Source organism: Lactuca sativa, chromosome 2 (assembly GCF_002870075.4).
Source record: "Lactuca sativa cultivar Salinas chromosome 2, Lsat_Salinas_v11, whole genome shotgun sequence".
NCBI classification, from domain to species: domain Eukaryota; kingdom Viridiplantae; phylum Streptophyta; class Magnoliopsida; order Asterales; family Asteraceae; genus Lactuca; species Lactuca sativa.
Window position 1 is genome coordinate 207,977,040 of NC_056624.2, and position 19,633 is coordinate 207,996,672.

A 19,633-nucleotide genomic window follows, 5' to 3' on the forward strand; every position below is an offset into this window, starting at 1 on the left:
CACGGTCAGCAGTTCAAAAACTCAACCATGGTTAAACACGTATAGTTACAAGATCATCGTCAGTGCCCCTTTTTCTCAATTTGCTGGAGCTCCACCAAGCTCTTCTCTCTCCTCCCTCCAGATCCTCCGATCACCACCGTATTCGTGTCGTTTTCCGGTAAGCAATCGTTGTTATCCTCTCTTCGCCCTTCGTCAACGGATTTTCGGCACAAGCGGGATTGCAATTTAGGCATAATTGATCTCTTCTTTGCTTGCAGAATTCTGAATTGTGGCCGGGACGTATTTCGAAAGCGATTTGCTTGTTTAGTTCCTCCGAGCTATGGGACTCTTTGATAATTTGCCTGTTCCTCAAGATAAAGCGGTGAGTTCTAATTAAACCTCACACCACTTTGTTTATCTCTTGTGTATATTTGTCATGTAGTTTAAAGGGCTTTTAGTCTTTCAGAACTTGACGAATTCCATTTAAAATATTACTCCTCTCCTCCATAGATAAGACCTACACTTTGACATTTGGGATCAAGCGAGCTACTTTTCAACTATAAGTGATGTGCATTAACTAATTTAAGGAAAGTCTCGACTAAAATACTAGTTATAGGGAAAGTGGGGTAATGATGGTGTGATACTAGTGGTATATAGGGGACCAAATGTGCGTAAAATGAGATGACTAAATAGGCAAGTGTGTATTAATGAGGAATGGTGGAAGATTTGTTTTGATGTTTATTATCTGGTCTGTTTCCACTGCAGTATTTAAGAGATGATCTTGAGAATGTAGATGAGAGCTGGACTGTGGCACGATTTGATTCGCTACCTCATGTTGTCCATATCTTGACCTCAAAAGATCGAGATGCAGAAGTCCAAACATTGAAAGACCAGAGTGATATTGTTGAGGAAGTTGTGGATGAAGTTGTTCAAACTTATCATGGTGGATTCAACAGAGCAATTCAAAATTATTCACAAATATTGCGGTTATTTAGTGAGTCTACTCAAAGCATCCGCACACTTAAAGTTGATCTGGGCAATGCAAAAAAAGTCATTAGTGCTCGCAACAAACAGTTGCATCAGCTTTGGTATCGATCCATGACATTGAGACACATTATCTCCTTGTTAGATCAAATTGAAAACATAGCTCAGGTTTGTGTGCATCTTCTAACTTTGTTAACTGTTGTATTTGCCTCAAGAAATATTTGGCCATGTGCAAGTTATGGAGGCTGAAGATCTTGAATTGAATTTGTTCATATGTTTCAGGTCCCATCTCGTATTAACAAGCTTATTGATGACAATCAGTATTATGCAGCAGTCCAAGTTCATGTTCAATCATCTAGAATGCTTGAAAGAGAGGGACTTCAAACAGTGAGTCAATTTGAGCATCTATACTATTACTAGGTTGCCTTTTTTAGAAAGAATTAGGTTTACAGTAGAAAATTTACATACTAGTTGGTTTTGACAGGTTGGTGCTCTTCAAGATGTCCGATCTGAGCTGACAAAATTGCGGGGTGTTCTCTTTTATAAAGTGTTGGAATCTTTGCATGCTCATCTTTATAATACTGGTGAATATAGGTAATTATGATGCTTTATCATTTTTGCAATAATTACATGCTTCATTCACTCCATGTCCCATTCCCTATTTTGAACTCAAGAGTAATATGAAAGAGGGATTTTGTAGAACTGATGATCTTTTAGTGCAGCTCAGCTACCCCTAGTATGAATGAGAAGGATGATGCTATTCCAACCACCACAGTTGCTGCATTTTCAATGAATCATTCACAGTCTCTTTCCCGAAGAACCAGATTGCAGAAAGGCGACAGTCATGTTGGAATTGCCAGTTCCGTTGATGGAGGGTAAGATGGAATCTCAATTCTGAAGTGAATTTATATGGAAATAATGATGAGAATTTTATGTATTTCAGTTCCTCATATGATGGCCATGATGATGATGACAATCAAGATAGTGCTGACATGAAGAATACTGCTCGTCTTCCAACATGGCTTACTGAATCCACTCCTGATGAATTTGTTGTATGATATAACCTTGCCTATTAAATTTGAAAAGTTTCTTTTTTTTTTCCTCTTCTACAATTGGGGTTCTATTTAATTGCAGGAAATAATGAGAAAAAGTGAATCTCCTATTCATGTGAAGTATCTGCAGACTATGGTTGAGTGCCTTTGCATGCTTGGCAAAGTTGCAGCTGCTGGTGCTATAATGTGGTATGTAATGCTACTTTTTTTTTTATGTTGTATTTTCAAAGGAAGACACTTATTCTTATTCTTGTTTTTTTTCCCTATATATCTACAGCCAAAGATTAAGACCTACAATTCATGAGATTATTACATCAAAGATCAAAGCACAGGCAGAATATGTAAATTCTTGTAGAGCTGGTGTTGGGCAGGCTGCCCGAACTGCTACAACAGGTCTTCATTATGTAAAAGGGCAGTTGCAGAGCTACCAGTTACCAAAACATAAACATAAAAACGGGTCATTGTTAGCTGGAACATTATTGGCAGTTAGCCCTGTCTCACCTGTGATGGCTCCCATGGGAGCTGCACAGAATGCAGCAAAGGAACTTCTTGATTCTATTCTAGATGCTATTGTTCGGATATTTGGTTAGTATAACTATATAAGTTACTAATCATGTAATCATGATCTGTGATTGTGAGTTGTGACTGAGTGAGTGTTATTATTTTTTATATTTTGCAGACAACCATGTGGTTGTTGGGGAGCTTCTTGAATCAAAATCTTCTCAAAAAGCACCAATGAACACACCGAAATCTATGGTGACTGAGATATCTGGGAACCCTGATTCTGAATCATCTAAGGACACAGGAGGCTACACTATTGGCTTTTCCATGACAGTTCTACAGGCAATTACTAATTAGTGCTACTCTTTTTACTATCTTATATTAATCATATAGTTCATGATTTTTAACTGTATATTTGACAGAGTGAATGCCAACAACTCATTTGTGAGATTCTGCGAGCAACTCCTGAAGCTGCATCTGCTGATGCTGCTGTTCAAACAGCTAGACTTGCAAACAAGGCTCCTTCAAAAGAAAAGGGGTAATCAAATATACTCTATTTTTTTTTTCTGACCTTTTTCCATGCCCACATTTTGTATAGCTCATTTTTCTGTTTGGTTATTTATATTAATACTTTTGTTAACAGGGATAAGACAGAAGATGGCCTTACATTCGCCTTTCGCTTCACTGATGCTTCAGTATCCAGCCAAGGTACATGAAAGACTCTGCTCTTTGACTTTATATTACACAATATTACTACTTATATTTGCAAAGTGTTTAAACTTTTGTGTGGTCTATCTGACTTATGTCAGGTGCTGATTTGATTCGACAAGGGCGAAATAGGAAAGGTCAAAATGTCCAAGAGGGTTATGGTTCATCTTCCCTCCTACCAGAACAAGGCATATATCTAGCAGCATCTGTATACCGACCTGTTCTACAGTTTACAGATAAAATAGCTGCAATGCTGCCTCAAAAGTATTCTCAACTAGGGTAAGTTTGGTATATTTTTTTTTTGTGATGAACCATTAATGTGTCTTATGGTGTATCTTGACCTTTATGTTGCAGGAATGATGGATTGTTGGCATTTGTTGAAAACTTTGTAAAAGATCACTTTTTGCCAACTATGTTTGTAGATTACAGAAAAGGCGTGCAACAAGCAATATCAAGCAAGTTCTTTGAATCCTTACCTTTCAATTAACTGCTATATAAATTCTTCACTTGATTACTAATTTCCAATTGGATTCTTGTATGTAGGTCCCGCTGCATTTCGCCCACGAGCAAATCCTGCTACTGCTTACACCCCTTCAGTTTCCAAGGGTCGGCCTGTCTTACAAGGACTTTTAACCATTGATTTTCTCGCAAAAGAGGCATGATTTTTTTTTTTAAATTGTTTATTTCTTATTTGATTGTGTTTTAATTTGCATAATATTACTATAGGTGCTTGGGTGGGCACAAGCAATGCCAAAATTTTCTGGTGACCTTGTGAAGTATGTGCAAACTTTTCTTGAAAGAACATACGAAAGATGTCGGGCATCATACACTGAGGCATGCCTGTTTCTTTAATTTTTTTGTTCTTTTTTTTAAAAAAAAATAATAATAATTTAATGTATGAGTTATGATATATCAGGCAGTTCTTGAGAAGCAGAGTTATATGCTTATTGGAAGACATGACATTGAAAATTTGATGCGACGTGATCCAGCAAGTGCATTTTTGCCAACTTCACTTGCTCATGCTCATGCCAATGGAGATAACCATATTGCTGATGCTGAATCTGATGGGGTTGAATTGGAAATCAGTGCTCTTCTCATGAAACTAAGGCCAATCAAACAGGTCTGTTTTATTATTCCTTTTAAAATTTTAAAGTTTTTGTTTTACAGAAGATTACAATAAAGATAAGATATCTCTTGTTGCAGGAGTCTTTAATTCGTGATAACAACAAACTTATATTGTTGGCATCCCTTAGTGATTCATTGGAGTACATTGCCGATTCTATAGAAAGGCAAGTTCTTATTTTATGTATCGATATATGAATCACAGTTTTATTTTATTTATTTTAAAGAGAAGATGTGTCATGTAATATACAGGTTTGGAAATGCATCAGCAAAAGCATCTGATGAAGAAGTGGAACAAGAGATGAATGATGTTAAGCCGACACCTGGGCATGGGCATCATAAACGAAATGCTAGTGTAGCTCATAAGGACCTGGCATCATTTGCTGATGATTACAGAAAGCTAGCAATTGATTGCTTGAAGGTTTTACGTGTTGAGATGCAGTTAGAAACAGTTTTCAATATGCAGGCATGTCACATCACATCCTGTAAATTACTATTTTAACCTTGTGAGATGTTTTATCTAACCTACAAATTAATTTTGATGTTAACAGGTAATGGCAACACGGGAATACTTGGAGGACCAAGATGCTGAGGAACCTGATGATTATGTTATATCTTTAATCACCCAGGTGTGTGTTTATATATATATATATATATATATATATATATATATATATATATATATATATATATATATATATATATATATATATATATATATCTTTGTTTTTTCCAAATGTGTTCCAACAAATAAATTAATTTATGTTTTTGGTGGCATAGATAACTCGTAGAGACGAGGTAATTGGTCCTTTCATTGCTCCAACAAAACGAAACTATGTATTTGGTGGAATCTGTGCTGTTGCTTCACATGCATCCATCAAGGTATGTAACAATATAAAGATTTTTTTTTTTTTTTTTTTGGGTTGTAACAGATAAAGATTACATATAATTTTTTTTTATCAGGCTTTGGCGGAGATGAAACGCATCAATCTTTTTGGGGTACAGCAGATATGTAGGAATACAATTGCATTAGAACAGGTTTGTGATTGTGATTATGTATTTTATCAAGAACACTTTAAAAAAAGGTTACTTTTTTGTGATGAATGTAATGATGTAATAATAAATATAGGCTTTGTCTGCGATCCCATCAATTGATAATGAATCAGTGCAAATGAGGTTAGATCATGTGAGAACTTACTACGAACTGCTAAACATGCCAGTGGAGGTAATTAAATGCAATAGTTTATGTACAACTACAATAGTAGTTATATTTGTGAATTAAAAATGAAATGTATATTTTTTGTGTGCAATGTGCAGGCATTACTTGCCTTTGTTACAGAGCATGACACATTATTCACTGCCATAGAGTATGTTCATTTTTATTTGATTTACTTTGAAATATTAAACATATAAGTGTTGCTAATTATTATGATATGAGAGAAGTGATGACAATGTTGTATTGTATCTGTAGGTACTATAATCTTCTAAAGGTGCAGGTACCTGGTAGGGAAGTTCCAGATGATGCCAAAGGTAGGATGGCTGAGATCTTGCCTATTTAATCTTTTAACATCCATGGATGGTGTTCATTATGGTAAAACCTACTTGTGCTACTAGTATTTTGTTTTGTTTGATTGAAATCACAACCCTTCTACGGATCTTTTAAATGCATAAGTTTTCATAGGCATGCACCCCTTTTCCCAAGAGTTAGATATTATTAGTCTTTTGTGTTTCCGATTTCTATATTTTCCCAAATTTTGTATTCTTTTGTGTAGTTTTAGTTGGTATAAGGCCTTTTTTGGTCCTGTTTGTTATTAAGTGGTATGTATTTCCTTGTAAAATAATTGGTCAATTGTCTACAATGTTATTTGGTATGAAATTATTATTATTATTACATTATTGAAATGGTTTGATGGTGGTTAACTTGTCAACATACAGAAATTTCAAAAATATTTAAATAAACCATCATTCAAAATTTCAAAACTTGAATATGAGATATATATAATTTACAAATTATAACCTATTACTCTACTTTCTTTGCTAAGGCATGCCATCTAAAACAACACAATCTTGACCCACCACAATCATACTATCCGCTCACTATTTCCCAATCAGGAATCCATCAAGGTGGTGGCAATTCATTACTTGTCCTCCCACCCCAATGCCTTTAAATGAGCTGGTTTTAGTTCCATGTGTTTTCCAAACCTATTATTAATCATACACAAGATGTACTCTAGTCAAATTATTATGGTCACTTTGATGATAGGGTCAAAATCATGAAAAGTGTCTAATACTTACAAAAGATCTGGGGGAAGCCTGAAAGCACCAATTCGCATCCGCTTCAGTGAATAAATCTGGAAATACAAGTACATATAAACTTTTATTTCTGCTTTCTGGTCTTAATTTAAAAGGAGTGCATTGTTTTGTTACCTATTGGGGATGACAGCATTAAGTTTTACACAGATAAAGAATTGAAACCATACCTGAAGTCCAGCACTTTTCACAAGTTCTCGAACTTCATGATTTCTCCCCTCATGAACCTACAACCAGTTCAATCAAAACACATAAAATCACCAAAATGATGTTATAATCAAATTTCACCTCTCAAAGGTAAGTTAAATTTTTGGTTTTCATGTTAGAATATGGAGTTACCACGATACGAATGCGGGGTCTTGATTTATCAGGCTGTTGTGGTAGCAATTCCACAGCATCTGGGATACATTTGACACCATCAACCATTGTTCCCTCACTAATTGCTAACAAATGTCGTTTGTTCACTGCTCCATCTATTGTTGCAATGTACCTTCACCCATAAAATAACATCAACATTGATTTCTTCATCATAGAAAACAAAGTTTCTTCTAACAATCCTTAGAATTGTGAGAAGTGCCACATTGATTTCTTCATCATATTACAACTAAACTGACTAATAACATATGGTATTGGTATGGAACCTTACTCTTTGGATAAACCAGATGAAGGATGAGAAATTTTCTGTGCAAACTCCCCTACAAAGCATAATCATAAACCAGATGAAGGATGAGAAATTTTGGTTAAAAGCTATGCACCTAAAGTTATATTGCTTTTCACAAAACTTTACAAGTACCATCATTTGTCACAATAATCAAACCAGTTGTGGCAACATCAAGCCTTCCTACAGTAAACAATCGGGGTTTCGGTTGCCCTGGATTTCTTTTATCCTGGATTTAAAAAAAAAAAAAAAAAAAAAAAAAAAAAAAAAAAAAAAAAAAAAAAAAAAACAGTGGTTCAGATTTGTAACATTCAAGCTACAAGGAGCAAAACGAATTTGTAGCACTTACCCAACTCTTCATATAATCGCTAAACAAAGATATGACCGATTTAGTTTGGGTTTCTCCTGATGAACAAATGTATCTGCAAAAGTATTGGCTCAGTGAATTGAATATTTGAAGTAGAAACTAATATTTGAATGGGTTGGGTGGTTGTAATAAACATTAGACACAAAACAAACCCTTTTGGCTTGTTGAGAGCAAGATAGACCTTTGGAGGCAGTTTCTTAGGAAGGCGATTACCATTTACATATATCATATCCTTCTTAGGATCAACTCTAGTCTGCACATTTATTGGAAAACAATATCAACTATAACAAATGATTCTTTGAAGCTATCACTCAATGGCAATTGAAAACATATACCAAGAATATGAATAAGCTAACCTGGGGAGTATTGCATACAGAGCCATTAACAGTCACACGACCCTCGAAGATTAGCTCCTCACAGCTCCTTCTAGATGCAACTAACAACAAAATGTCATAAAAGTTTCTTGAGAACGATGTAATGTAGGAAGTTCATGTCTAGAGGACAGAAGTAATCTATCTGTAGAGATTCAAAAAGGCATGCCATAACTTCCTTTTCAAACAAACATTCATCAGTCTGTTAGTTCAAAGCATCTAAGTTTCTCTTCTCACAAGCATACAGTAACAAAGAATTGTATGTGATGATCGAAACATCGAGTTGGAAGTCAAAATATATTCCCACAATCAGAACCTACTTTTGATCCTAACTGTGGATAAAAGAAGCAAGTGATAAGATGTTCACAAAAGAATATCACCTCCGGCAGCAGCGAGGACTTTACTGAGCCTCTGCGATGAGGTCTCCTTGAAATTCTCGTTGTAAAACCTCCTCGCAGCTTTGGAATACCTCGGCTCCGACGTCAATTCTCTGGTCGACCTCAATCCTCTGCTAGACCTCAATTTCTTCTCCGCCGGTGAATTAACGGCGGATGCGTCCGCCATGACATGGAGGATTCGTACCGAACAAGGATCTCCTCTCCATTGACCAACGAGTTTTTTATCAGTTAATGATGACACGGAGGTGGTGATGAATTCGGAGGAGCGAGAGGAGAGAGAGTATGTAAACAATGTATGATAGCGAAGGTGGTTGCAGGCAATAGAGTAGGGTTTCGAGATGTGGAAGGTGGAGAGTGCTGTTGTTACGGCGGCTACCGCCATGGAAGCAGATGTGAAAGACAGAAAGAGGGTTTATGGAGGTTTTCTGTTCACCGGTTTGGCGTCGGAAGAGATAGATAGGAAGTAGGAACAATTAAGTAACTTAATTATTTAGGTGAATTTCATATGTACCTTGGCTTGTTAAACATAATATTTGCCATTTTTTTTCATTTAATATCATATTTATTTTTCATAAGATTAAAAATATCATATTTATTCAAATTCTATTTTTCTTTTAATTATTTACATTTTATAATATTTTCTTATAGTTGAAAATTATTGTACTAATAAAAAAAATTAAACATATCATATTACCCCAACTTCTTAATACTTAGATAGCTTTGATGAGATGAATCACACATGATAGACGATCGGTTTATCTATATACATTGTTTCAAGAAATGAATTGACATCCAACATTAGAGTGGTAGATCAAATTTACTTTCCCTTTTTTTCAATTGCGTATTTCCCTCTCAAATCTCCTAATACCACCAGTACCAATTAGCTATTAATATAGGTAGGTCATCCAAAAATTGTACTAATCAATTATGAAATATAAATTGTTAATCTCATTGATATCGATCTATTTTGACTTAGTAGTTGATTGGATCAATTTGGTATCTTAAACTTCATCATTATTGTGGGTTTTTAGAAAGTATTGCATTTGATCAATTGCAGTCAACGTTGGGGAAGATGTATTTTTACCACTTCAATGATTTTAGTTTTCATGGATGTTATTTAAATCTATCTTCAAAAAGTCTTATGTGCTAGGAAAATTGGTGAAGCCAGATTAAGAATCACCAATTTTGAATGGATGTGAGAAAGTAACATCTTGAATCGCTACCTTGAGTTCAATGGTTCGATCAACAAGGACGTGGGGAAAAGGTGTAACGCCTAATTTTTCAGGTAAATTTCTTAATTATTAAGTGTTTATTTATATTGCATGGGTACCAAGTACGTTGGGTGTAAATGAGGTACGATAGGCGTACCTCGAAGGAACTTGGGCACGGGGTTAACCCCCTGGTACACTGGGTGTATGTAAGCCAGGGGCAAACCTTAAAATTTAGGGTTTGCATCATATTTAAACACCTTATGTCCCAAGTCTCTCTCATTATCAGCCTCCATTGTCCATATAAGCACTATCTCGAAACCCTAACCCATTTTAGAGAGAATTGATCATTGTGTGTATTTTGGTGTATCTTGAAGAAGAAGAAGCTTAGTAAAGGAGCATTGATCAAGTAGGAGTTTGTAGATCCAAGGCTTATTCATCTTTCTTAGTTTCCTAGAGGTATAAAGGCTTGACCTTGGTTATTATATACGTAGATCTAGAACTAGTTGGGATTTTAGCATACTTTGGTCCCATGACTGAGTTCTTGCGAGTAAATGCTACTTCAGAAGTTATAAGGTGTTCCTTTTGATGTTTTGAGGTTCCTAGTCCATAAAATTTACATCTTGATGGTTGTCGATCAACCATGCATGAGTTATGATCATTTGATGAAAGTAGAATGTTAAATCTAGGGTTTGAGTCTCTTTGAGCCATGCAAAGGCATCAAGTTGGTGACTTTATCGGTTAATGTGACAACTCGAAATTTTCATTCGGTCAAACCCTAGCAGTCAATCACTTCATATTATAAGTCAAGTTCACTTATACTTGTTTTTGGGAAAAATAAGTTCATTTGATTATTTTAATATTATTTTTAAACGAACGGGTGAAAGAAAGTTCCGTCTCGGGTTTTGATTTTTAGAAACCGCAAACACCTCACTTCTTAGAAATTCCCGACCAAACTTTTATGTTTGGGTTGAAAAATCACCCAAAAACCATGAACTCATACCTATGTATGAGTTTACTCCCCAAAGTCTAGCCATTTGTGTTTACTCCCCAAATACCCAAAAGAGTAAACTCCAAATTATCCTTTCAAGTATCATCCTAGATTTGATTCCAAATCTTCAAAGTTGTAAGTGTTCTAACCATTTCAAGTTAGTAAAACACTTAATCTAGTGTTTGTGCATCTATTCATCCATTCATTTATGTATTTTGTCTAGATTTCCAAAACACCAAGAACACACACTAAGTGTTCTTGGCCTTTTAGCTCAAATCAAGCCTCCTAATAGTAAGTACTTTCATCCTTGAGTGTTATTAAGCTAGTATTATATTTAAATATCAAGAAATTATGCCAAGAACACAAAGTTAGAGGTGTTCACGGTCCAAGAATGTTCTTGGGCCGTAAACACCATAAATGGCACCAAAGTGTGCCTAAGTCCCTTGTTTAGCCCTAGTTTGATGTGTAAGACTTACCTTGACATGTTTAAACCTTCCATTGATGTGTTTAAGCCTTGAAAAACACCAAATACCATCATTTATAGGTGTTTACGGTTTGGGGATCTCCCAAAACCGTAAACACCCTAAAGTGTGTTTAAATGGGTCATTCTCCTTCCTTAGGCCTAAAAACTAACTTAGACAATTACCTAGTTGTGTTAAGGACTTGAAAACATGGCAATGCCCTTTTCCATAAGGGTTTACGGTAGTAAACCCAAAGGGACATGACCATGAGGCCGTAAACTCCTCTAAGGAGTGTTTTTGTTGCCCTAGTCCCTTCCAAAGGCCAAACCACCTAGTAGAAATGCTTCAAAAGGCTTGTTAAACCACAAAGCAACACATGGTCAATAGGACTAGAGTTTACGACCGTAAACTCTAGAGTTTACTGCCGTAAACTCCTTGGGTTATGACCATCAAAACCGTAAACTCCAAGGGAGTTTACCCTTGAACTCCAAACACCCTAGCTTTACCCTACCAACACTTGGATGCAATCCTTGTGATCTTTAACACTTGAAACAAAGTGTTTTCATGTTCTAGAGTGTCCCAACTTATTTTATTAGTTATAATTTGGCTAGTTATATATATATATATATATATATATATATATATATATATATATATATATATATATATATGTTCATTATATGATAATTAGGCTCGTGCGTGTGTACAAGTCTTCATTTGTCACCTAGCACCGTACCCGACACTTCAATCCAATCCACTCACCACAAGTGAGTTCATACCCCTTAATCAATGATTTAAATGTTTTTAAATGTTTTATGGGGAGGGGGATACAAGTAGAATCATTCTAGTTATTATATCAATCACATTTGATTAATAAGCAGCATTTAAATGATTTGCTACCCATTAGCCGTCTTACCAAATAGTTTTCTTCACATGCTATTCATAAACGTTTTATATGTTTAAAACTCCTTATTTTACTCTGTATGTTCCATTTCAAACTCATTCACAATTGTGTTTCAAATAAATGTTTATTTATACTTAAGTTGTTTTATCAAACCCATGCCTTCAAACCGTTTTATAGATTGACATCAAGTCGATCTTTTCTTAGATAATAATTATGTTCAAAGGTTTTATAAAACTTATTTTATGCCTTTATATTATCAATTGCATACCTCTATATGTATAGTTATATAAGAAATGTTTAAAAGACTTAGGAAGGCTATCCACCCTATTTCCTTTTCGCGCTTGAGATATGGTCTGGTGGGACATCGGGTATCCGTCCGAAAGTTGTTTAAATATTAGTTATATATCATATGTACATATATAGTCATAAAGGTCCTTCCAGTTCATCCAATGCCCTTGGGTAGCAAGGGTATACATCCATGTCCATACGTACCAGTTAGATTACTAGTAAGCTACCATATGGGTAGTTTAGGAAGATACTAGAACTATTACTAGAACGTGATATCATATAATGAGTCAGATCATTCATGAGTCAATACTTGCTAGATAGAGAGAACATACATTACAGCTAGAACATTACAGTACATTACTATTCTTGCTAGATAGAGAGAACATACATTACAGCTAGAACATTACAGTACATTACTATTCATGCTAGATAGAGAGAGAACACACATTACAGCTAGCACATGTAGAACATTTCAGTACATTACATATACATGAATACGTTGACATAATTGTGATCCACTGTATCGGAGCATGCCTTCAATGTCATGGCCCGAGTTGTAGCCAGAGTCTCTTGGAGGGAGAGCGTGAGTTTGCGTATAGATCTATATTGGATTGACTATCCTACACCTTGCTGCTAGCTACAGCTGGACCTGCAGGTCTGCAGGTGCCAAACGTCATACCTTTTTACGACCTACATTTGTCGTTGTTACCCAGTCGATAGTATGGTACAATTAATCACATGATGCCTTAATATAAATCTGGTTTAAGGTAGTTAGTACAGCAGTAGTTCCTATAGCACTACACTACAGTACTACATTAATTTGCCCTTTACATATATTTAGTGATCTTTTCGCTTAAACATTAAATGTACAAACTATATTTTGTTAATGATAGTTACACTTGGAAAAATTACACACTTTTACAAGAAATGAACATTTAGAACAGTCGGGTCTTGGTAGAAGGCTACATTCAGAGCAGTTAGGTCTTGGTAGAAGGCTACATTTAGAACAGTTAGGTCTTGGTAGAAGACACCGTTATATAATAGTAGGAATCATAGGGATTTCTAGGGTTTTTCAAACGTTTACAGTTGTTTTACAAAACATTTTTATACTTACAGTTCATATACATTTTCAATACTTACAATTCGTATACATACAAATACTTACATACAAATTAAGGCACTAAAATACTTATGATCTCACCAGCTTTAAAGTTGATACTCGCTTTCAAAATACTTGTATCCTCAGGTCATCAATAGACAGGTACCGATGCAAGGTTTAGAGAAGATGGAGCTCGTTCAAGACTCATCTTTCATTTTGATTATACTTTAGTGTCTATCATAATTTGTCAGAACACTTGTATTAAAATTATATTATTAATGAAATGGATGATGTTGTTGCTTGTTTACTACTTTTCATTGTTGTGATACTATACATGACATCCTCTGCCCCAGAACGTTTCTGCCGTTCTTGGTTTTAGGGTGTGACAGATTGGTATCAGAGCATTGTTTATAGTGAATTAAGTATATCAACCCATAAAAGATATACTAACTATAAGTATAAAGGGATTGAAAATACTATAACCAAGAGTTTATACTTTAAATAATAAAATATTTAAGTAAGTATATGTGTTTGCATTCATACTAAAATCAGTGTCACTAGGACATTACAAAAGAATTACAGTTGTTGGGCAACACAGGTGGACTTAGAGACATATGGTCAAAACTTGGAAGATATAGCCTGATCAACTATATTATCCAAGGGTTGACTAGCATGTGCCTAAGTTTAGTTGTGTGGTTGCAACAAGTCTAAAATCTTACCAACCCTACCACAATGAGAACAGTAGAACATAACATTAAACTTAAAATACTATAGGAGTATTTGGTGTTACTATAAGTACTTTATACTTGAGAACTAAAACGGGATCTTCATTACTAAGTTGATAGTTGCTAAGTGGATACACCAAGGCTATATGTAATTAGGATATTATAGACTTAGAATCTATGAAAATTTTACTTTACCCCTATTATGTGTGAATATGGAGTTAAAGTCACTTATTCGAAGGCCTATCCTGTTTCGATTACATATAACTGGTATGCACTTCATAAATAGCGATGTAACTGATGAAGATTTTCTAAATAATTATCTAGATAGTTCGTCTAAAAATTATTTTCCTACCCCAATTCTCGCATAGATAACATGGTTGGACTCCATCCCCACGGCAACCAGTATCTTCCGAACGAAGTCATTGCTGGTTGATTTGGAGAAGAACTAGAGAATGATCATCCTATCCCCATGAATGATCACCATGATGAAGACCTTTCAGACGATGCTAACTCCAAACCCGAGGTTGAGAACCTACCTCAAGCAGCTCCCTTTCCAATTCCTAACCCTCGTCCGACTTTTCATGGCCCAACGCCTGAGTGGGTGGAATGCTTAGAAACATGGAGCCAAGGACAAAACCAGCCCATGCTATTTAATGGAGACTGAAGCTTTTATGACCTGAGCAATAGGGGCTCAGCAGACAGAATCTTGCCAATCTTGGTCCGCAGAGTGGCTCGAAATGAGATTCAAGGCAGGACTGCCCTACATCAAATCACCGAAGTTGTCGCCGATGCGAGAATGCATACCCTCCACACCATTCGTCTAGAAGATGCTCGCGAGAGATCAAAGAGAAACCATGAAACCCTGTTGCAAGCACTGGCTGAATCACGAGCCGAAGTCATAGAGCTCCGAGTACGCCAGAAGGTGTACGAAAGACACCTACTTGATGTGAAACGTCAACTGGCTGAACTGAGAGTTCACTAGAGGGATGACCGTCGCCAGTAGTAGATGCTTTTCTTCCTCTTCCTTGTTTGAAGGAATCGTTTTTTTCTGTCTTTGCCCGATGTGGCATTTTCTATGAAGCTATCTTGTACTGTAAGTACTTTTGGTTAGGTCTTTATGCTGTCAAGAACTATCTTCTCTAGATATGATGTAAGACCTTTTGCAAGGTCATTTTCCTGAATATTACGTCATTAATATCAAAGATAGCGACAGTCGGCTAACTCCTGTGTCGTTCTTTATTCAAGTACTCTTATCATACTTTCATTAGAGTTTATCTGAAACATGCCTTAGTCAAGTCATTGGACTATAGCAAGTTAGCTCCGGAGACATTTCCAAGTCTCTTTCAGTAGTTGGATCATGTTATTCGCCAACCCACGATACCTCGGCTTGAACGATAAACGTCTTGTGACCAGTGTTCGAACTTACTTCCACTCATCACTAGGACTGCATCATAGGTATGTAGGTCAACCCTTCATAAACACACTTCCACTCAGTACTAGGACTGCATCATAGGGATGTAGGTCAAACCTTCGCGAACATACTTCCATTCCGTGCTAGGACTGCATCATAGGGATGTAGGTCAAACTTTCGAGAACATAGTCTTACTCTTTACTTGAACAATCGAAGTACACCTAGGGTCAACCAGAACCGCTCACAAAATCCTTATCTTTCGTGTTACATAATCATGTCGTCATTCGGAAACAATCAGCCGAGCAACGAAACCTCTACCTTTCCTATGGACGCCTCTACCTTCCAAACCGCAGTTACAACTGTCGTGATGGCTGTCGTAACCGTTGTCCTTGCGCATCGTAGTGCTATCAGCACAATCAATGCTGATGATGGGGTTGAAGATTCCGATCGTAGTATCCATCCAGGAAGTCGTCAAACGGTGACAGTCACAGTCTCGCTAAGCCGAAAAGCAGAGAACAAGAAATGAAAGCGTCAAGCCCAGAAAGAACGCAAGAAATCCCAAAGGCTAGCCATGTAACAGTAACAAGTGGAAACCCCTGCCATCCCTGTACTGAGCAGGCCATACGAGGGAAAACTCCCGAAGTGTGATAAGTGTAGTTTCCATCATCATGGGGCTTGCCATGAGATGCAATGTTGCAATTGCCTAAACATAGGGCACCATGCTCGTTGCTGTGGAGCACCGGCACGACCCATCACTCAAGTCATTGACATCAGTGTCAACCAGGCTTACGATGGTGGTGTTAAAACTAGACCCTATGAAAGGAAAATTTCAAGGTGGAGTAATGAGGAAGGCACTCGTGTCCACATAACATTGGCTAGACACCTCACATCCACCACCAATGTTGGTGATGTCCAGATATGTCACCAATGCGGTGAAATTGGACATCTCAAGAAGGATTGCCCGATAGCAAAAAACTCAGGTGTTGATGGAAAGATTTTCCGGATCACAGCTGCAGGAGAAACTACGTCGGACCCTCGTTAATGTAATTCAAGCGTGTTGTTGTAACAGACTTATAAACTATCCAGAACTAGTGCAACTAGAGTCTTACCTTTTTGCGAGATCCTGTCGGTATAAGGATGCTCTTGCATGCGAATTTATGTGTGTGTGTGTATATATATATATATATATATATATATATATATATATATATATATATATATATATATATATATATAGGGTTAGGTTCATGTGAGACCACTATATTTTGTGAGACAAGGAGACGCAATCCTAGCCACTCATTTTGTAGATAAAAAAAAACATTTTTAAAATGCAAAATAATTGAGAATTTTCGAATTTTTTTAAAATATTATTTTCGTCACTTTTTTATCCAAAAATATTTAAAAAAATTATTGTTTTTATGAAATATCTGTGAAATATTATAGTAGAATATTAGAATATTAAAATATTTTACATATCTGACAAATCTACTAGAATATTAGAATATTCTAACATTCTAAAAATCACATTCGAATAGTTACAATGTAATATTCTATTAGAATATTTCACGTATTTTTCAAAAAAAAAACGGTAATTTTATTTTATTTTTTTAGGTAAAGAAAATGACGAAAACAATAATTAAAAAAAGAATTTTCGGATTTTTCCTTTTATTTTGCATTTTAAAATTATTTTTAGATTGCGTTTCACGATCTCACAAAATTAACATGATCTCAAATAAATCTAAACCTATATAGCGGGGCTCGTATGCAATCTGGGCGGGGGCCGTTATGCCGTAGGTAGGGCCTGTATGCAGTTTGGACGGGGCCCATTTATGTGTATGGTATGTGGTATTTTGAAGGAACTCACTAAAATATGTAATTACAATTATGTTTATGTTTCTAGGTACTTTCGGTTCGAAAGGGAAGGAACCGGTTTGAACGCAGGGCATCCACCCATGTTTTTCCGTACATTTATGATTTTAAGAATTGTACTCCAATAATTATTTTGCTATGACATACTTTTGAATGGTTGATATGTGATTTGATGGTATTTGGATTGAATTAAAAATAAAACTTTTACTTAGATGGTGTTTGGGATTGCTTTAAAAACAACTTTTTGACTTTTTACTTTTCTAAAAAATCAAAAAATTGAAAAGTTGGTTGGAAAATAAAAAATATCTTTTTAAAACAACTTTTGGTTAAAAGGGAAAAGAAGATAATTCAAAAAGTCATAAAATCTTACTTTTGGAAGTTTTGCCTTTTTGAAAAGCAACTTTTGCCTTTTTTACATCTAAACACATTTTAAACATTTACTTTTGGAAAAAAAAGACTTTTACAAAAATTTCTTTTTTAAAAAGGACTTTAAGGCTAGAAAAGATATCACAAACACCCCCTTAGATTTTTGGATGTTACACAAGGTGACCAATGGAGTTTGGACGGTGACTTTTAATGGCGGAGGGTGATGTTGCCGGAGTTGGTGGACGTTGGTAAACCGAACGACAACCTTTTCTTCTCCCAGGGTTGATGCTTTTGGGACACTTTGGGTCAGTGTGATTTATCTTATTCAAAGCTTTACAAATACTAAGGCTTAAGGGAGTGGCCTCGCCACAACCCTCGCCAAGCCTATGTGGCAACTCGCTACTACACCTTATCTGGGTGCTATGCTCATGTGCTAATTCAGGTTCGCTATCACCTTGACGAGAAGAAAGAGAGCTGGAAGATAAAGAAAGGTGGTCCCATGTGACCTTTTAGTTTATTCCAGCTTTAAATGTTTGTACTTCCAGTTTAGCAAGTTGTACCCTATTTTAAAGTTTATATTATTTAAATATTTAAAATAATCATTTAATTGATTAAAGAAAAAATTTTACCTTTTAAACACATCACCACTCCATATCACCATATTATGCTTAGGTGTAAAAAAAATATGACGTGACAGTGTTTTAACACATGCTACCAAATGATATCACTCCCTTCAACCTAAGAAGCAAGACTAATGCACTTAATACTTTTTAATAACTAAATGATTTTGAATTATAAAAAAAGATTATAAAATGTTTAAAAACATTGAACCATAAAATTAGTGCAAGTATGATATTTTGAAAGCTTATAAATGATAAATATGATATTTACATATTAAGGTGGCAAAATAAAATATTTTGATGTTTAATAAGGGTATATACGAAATTCATCCAAATATTTATATATCTCAAAAAAATTTATGTACCATATTATACAATAAAATAGAGTTTCTATTAACTTTTACTTAATAAAAAACTTTTACTAAATACTATTTCTAACGGTTAGATTTTTTAAAATTAATTAATTTACAGTTTATCTATCTTATGTTTTATTAAGTCCTCTTATATAATTTATCATTTGTATTAGGGTTATAAATGACGTGAACAAACATGAACAAGGGCGTGTTAATGTTCATTTATTTAAGTTATTCGAATGAATACGAACGGATAAACGAACAAGTTTCTTGTTCATGTTCGTTCGTACCTTGTTTATACTTGTTGGTTTATGTTCCTGAACATGCTAAACGAACATAAATGAACAAAGATAAACAAACGCAATTAAACATATGTAAACATAAACGAACATATAACATAGTAATATAATAAAAAAACATTTATATATATATATATATATATATATATATATTAATATAAATAAACTTAAACGAACGTAAATGACCAATATAAACGAACGTTCATGAATATAAATGAATGAACGAGACAGTTGTTCATGTTCTTTCGTTTAACTAAGTGAACAACAATTTATGTTCATGTTCGTTTATTTACTAAATAAATGAACTTCCTTCCGAACGTTTCCCCGAACGTCCGGTTCGTTTACAATCCTAGTTTGATTAACATATGTTATATTTTCGGGTATTTCTCGGGATAGTTTTTCGAAAAAGTTTGTCGGGTATTTGTTGGTATTTATCATTTTACTAACATGTCATATTTTTTTATAGACATTTAATGCTAAAAGATAACTTCATCGATTATTATTTTCTAAACCATATAAAATAATAAAATTCTCACGTATATATTTATAGAAATACGAAAACGACAAAAAAAAATTATTTAACCATAAT

General features: G+C 35.1%; 2 protein-coding genes across 3 annotated transcripts; one reads left to right on the forward strand and one right to left on the reverse strand.

Annotated features, from left to right (window-relative positions):
- On the forward strand, nucleotides 1-6,242 carry LOC111882534 (exocyst complex component SEC8). Of its 2 annotated transcripts, XM_023878906.3 has the most exons (25): nucleotides 1-157; nucleotides 258-361; nucleotides 745-1,131; nucleotides 1,246-1,350; nucleotides 1,448-1,557; nucleotides 1,686-1,838; nucleotides 1,907-2,015; nucleotides 2,098-2,204; nucleotides 2,293-2,600; nucleotides 2,695-2,858; nucleotides 2,939-3,054; nucleotides 3,160-3,224; nucleotides 3,326-3,503; nucleotides 3,579-3,679; nucleotides 3,768-3,880; nucleotides 3,951-4,058; nucleotides 4,141-4,344; nucleotides 4,428-4,513; nucleotides 4,599-4,812; nucleotides 4,898-4,975; nucleotides 5,127-5,228; nucleotides 5,310-5,384; nucleotides 5,476-5,571; nucleotides 5,664-5,713; nucleotides 5,818-6,242. In XM_023878906.3, the coding sequence occupies exons 2-25, from the start codon at nucleotides 320-322 to the stop codon at nucleotides 5,903-5,905; spliced, it is 3,159 nt and encodes a 1,052-aa protein (XP_023734674.1). In that variant the 5' UTR covers nucleotides 1-157; nucleotides 258-319; the 3' UTR covers nucleotides 5,906-6,242. The 2 variants fall into 2 exon arrangements, with proteins under 2 accessions (XP_023734674.1, XP_023734675.1); XM_023878907.2 differs by lacking the exons at nucleotides 1-157; nucleotides 258-361; nucleotides 745-1,131 and having other exon boundaries at nucleotides 1,691-1,838.
- A 34-nt stretch (nucleotides 6,243-6,276) lies between these two features.
- Nucleotides 6,277-8,938, reverse strand: LOC111882535 (putative ribosomal large subunit pseudouridine synthase SVR1, chloroplastic). Its single transcript, XM_023878908.3, has 10 exons — nucleotides 8,433-8,938; nucleotides 8,038-8,117; nucleotides 7,834-7,934; nucleotides 7,664-7,736; nucleotides 7,450-7,543; nucleotides 7,303-7,351; nucleotides 6,996-7,146; nucleotides 6,827-6,883; nucleotides 6,642-6,697; nucleotides 6,277-6,548 (listed from the first exon to the last, which is right to left on the reverse strand). The coding sequence occupies exons 1-10, from the start codon at nucleotides 8,830-8,832 to the stop codon at nucleotides 6,485-6,487; spliced, it is 1,125 nt and encodes a 374-aa protein (XP_023734676.1). The 5' UTR covers nucleotides 8,833-8,938; the 3' UTR covers nucleotides 6,277-6,484.
- Between the last annotated feature and the right edge of the window lie 10,695 nt (nucleotides 8,939-19,633).

Excerpts from the sequence above, each read along its gene's own strand:
- LOC111882534 (XM_023878906.3), top strand. The coding sequence starts at position 320 with ATGGGACTCTTTGATAATTTGCCTGTTCCTCAAGATAAAGCG. Across the intron at positions 3,055-3,159 it reads GCTCCTTCAAAAGAAAAGGG|GGATAAGACAGAAGATGGCC; the intron begins GTAATCAAATAT and ends TTTTGTTAACAG. Across the intron at positions 4,976-5,126 it reads TTATATCTTTAATCACCCAG|ATAACTCGTAGAGACGAGGT; the intron begins GTGTGTGTTTAT and ends TTGGTGGCATAG.
- LOC111882535 (XM_023878908.3), bottom strand. The coding sequence starts at position 8,832 with ATGGCGGTAGCCGCCGTAACAACAGCACTCTCCACCTTCCACATCTCG. Across the intron at positions 7,737-7,833 it reads GCTCTCAACAAGCCAAAAGG|ATACATTTGTTCATCAGGAG; the intron begins GTTTGTTTTGTG and ends ATACTTTTGCAG. Across the intron at positions 6,698-6,826 it reads TGAAAAGTGCTGGACTTCAG|ATTTATTCACTGAAGCGGAT; the intron begins GTATGGTTTCAA and ends TTGTATTTCCAG.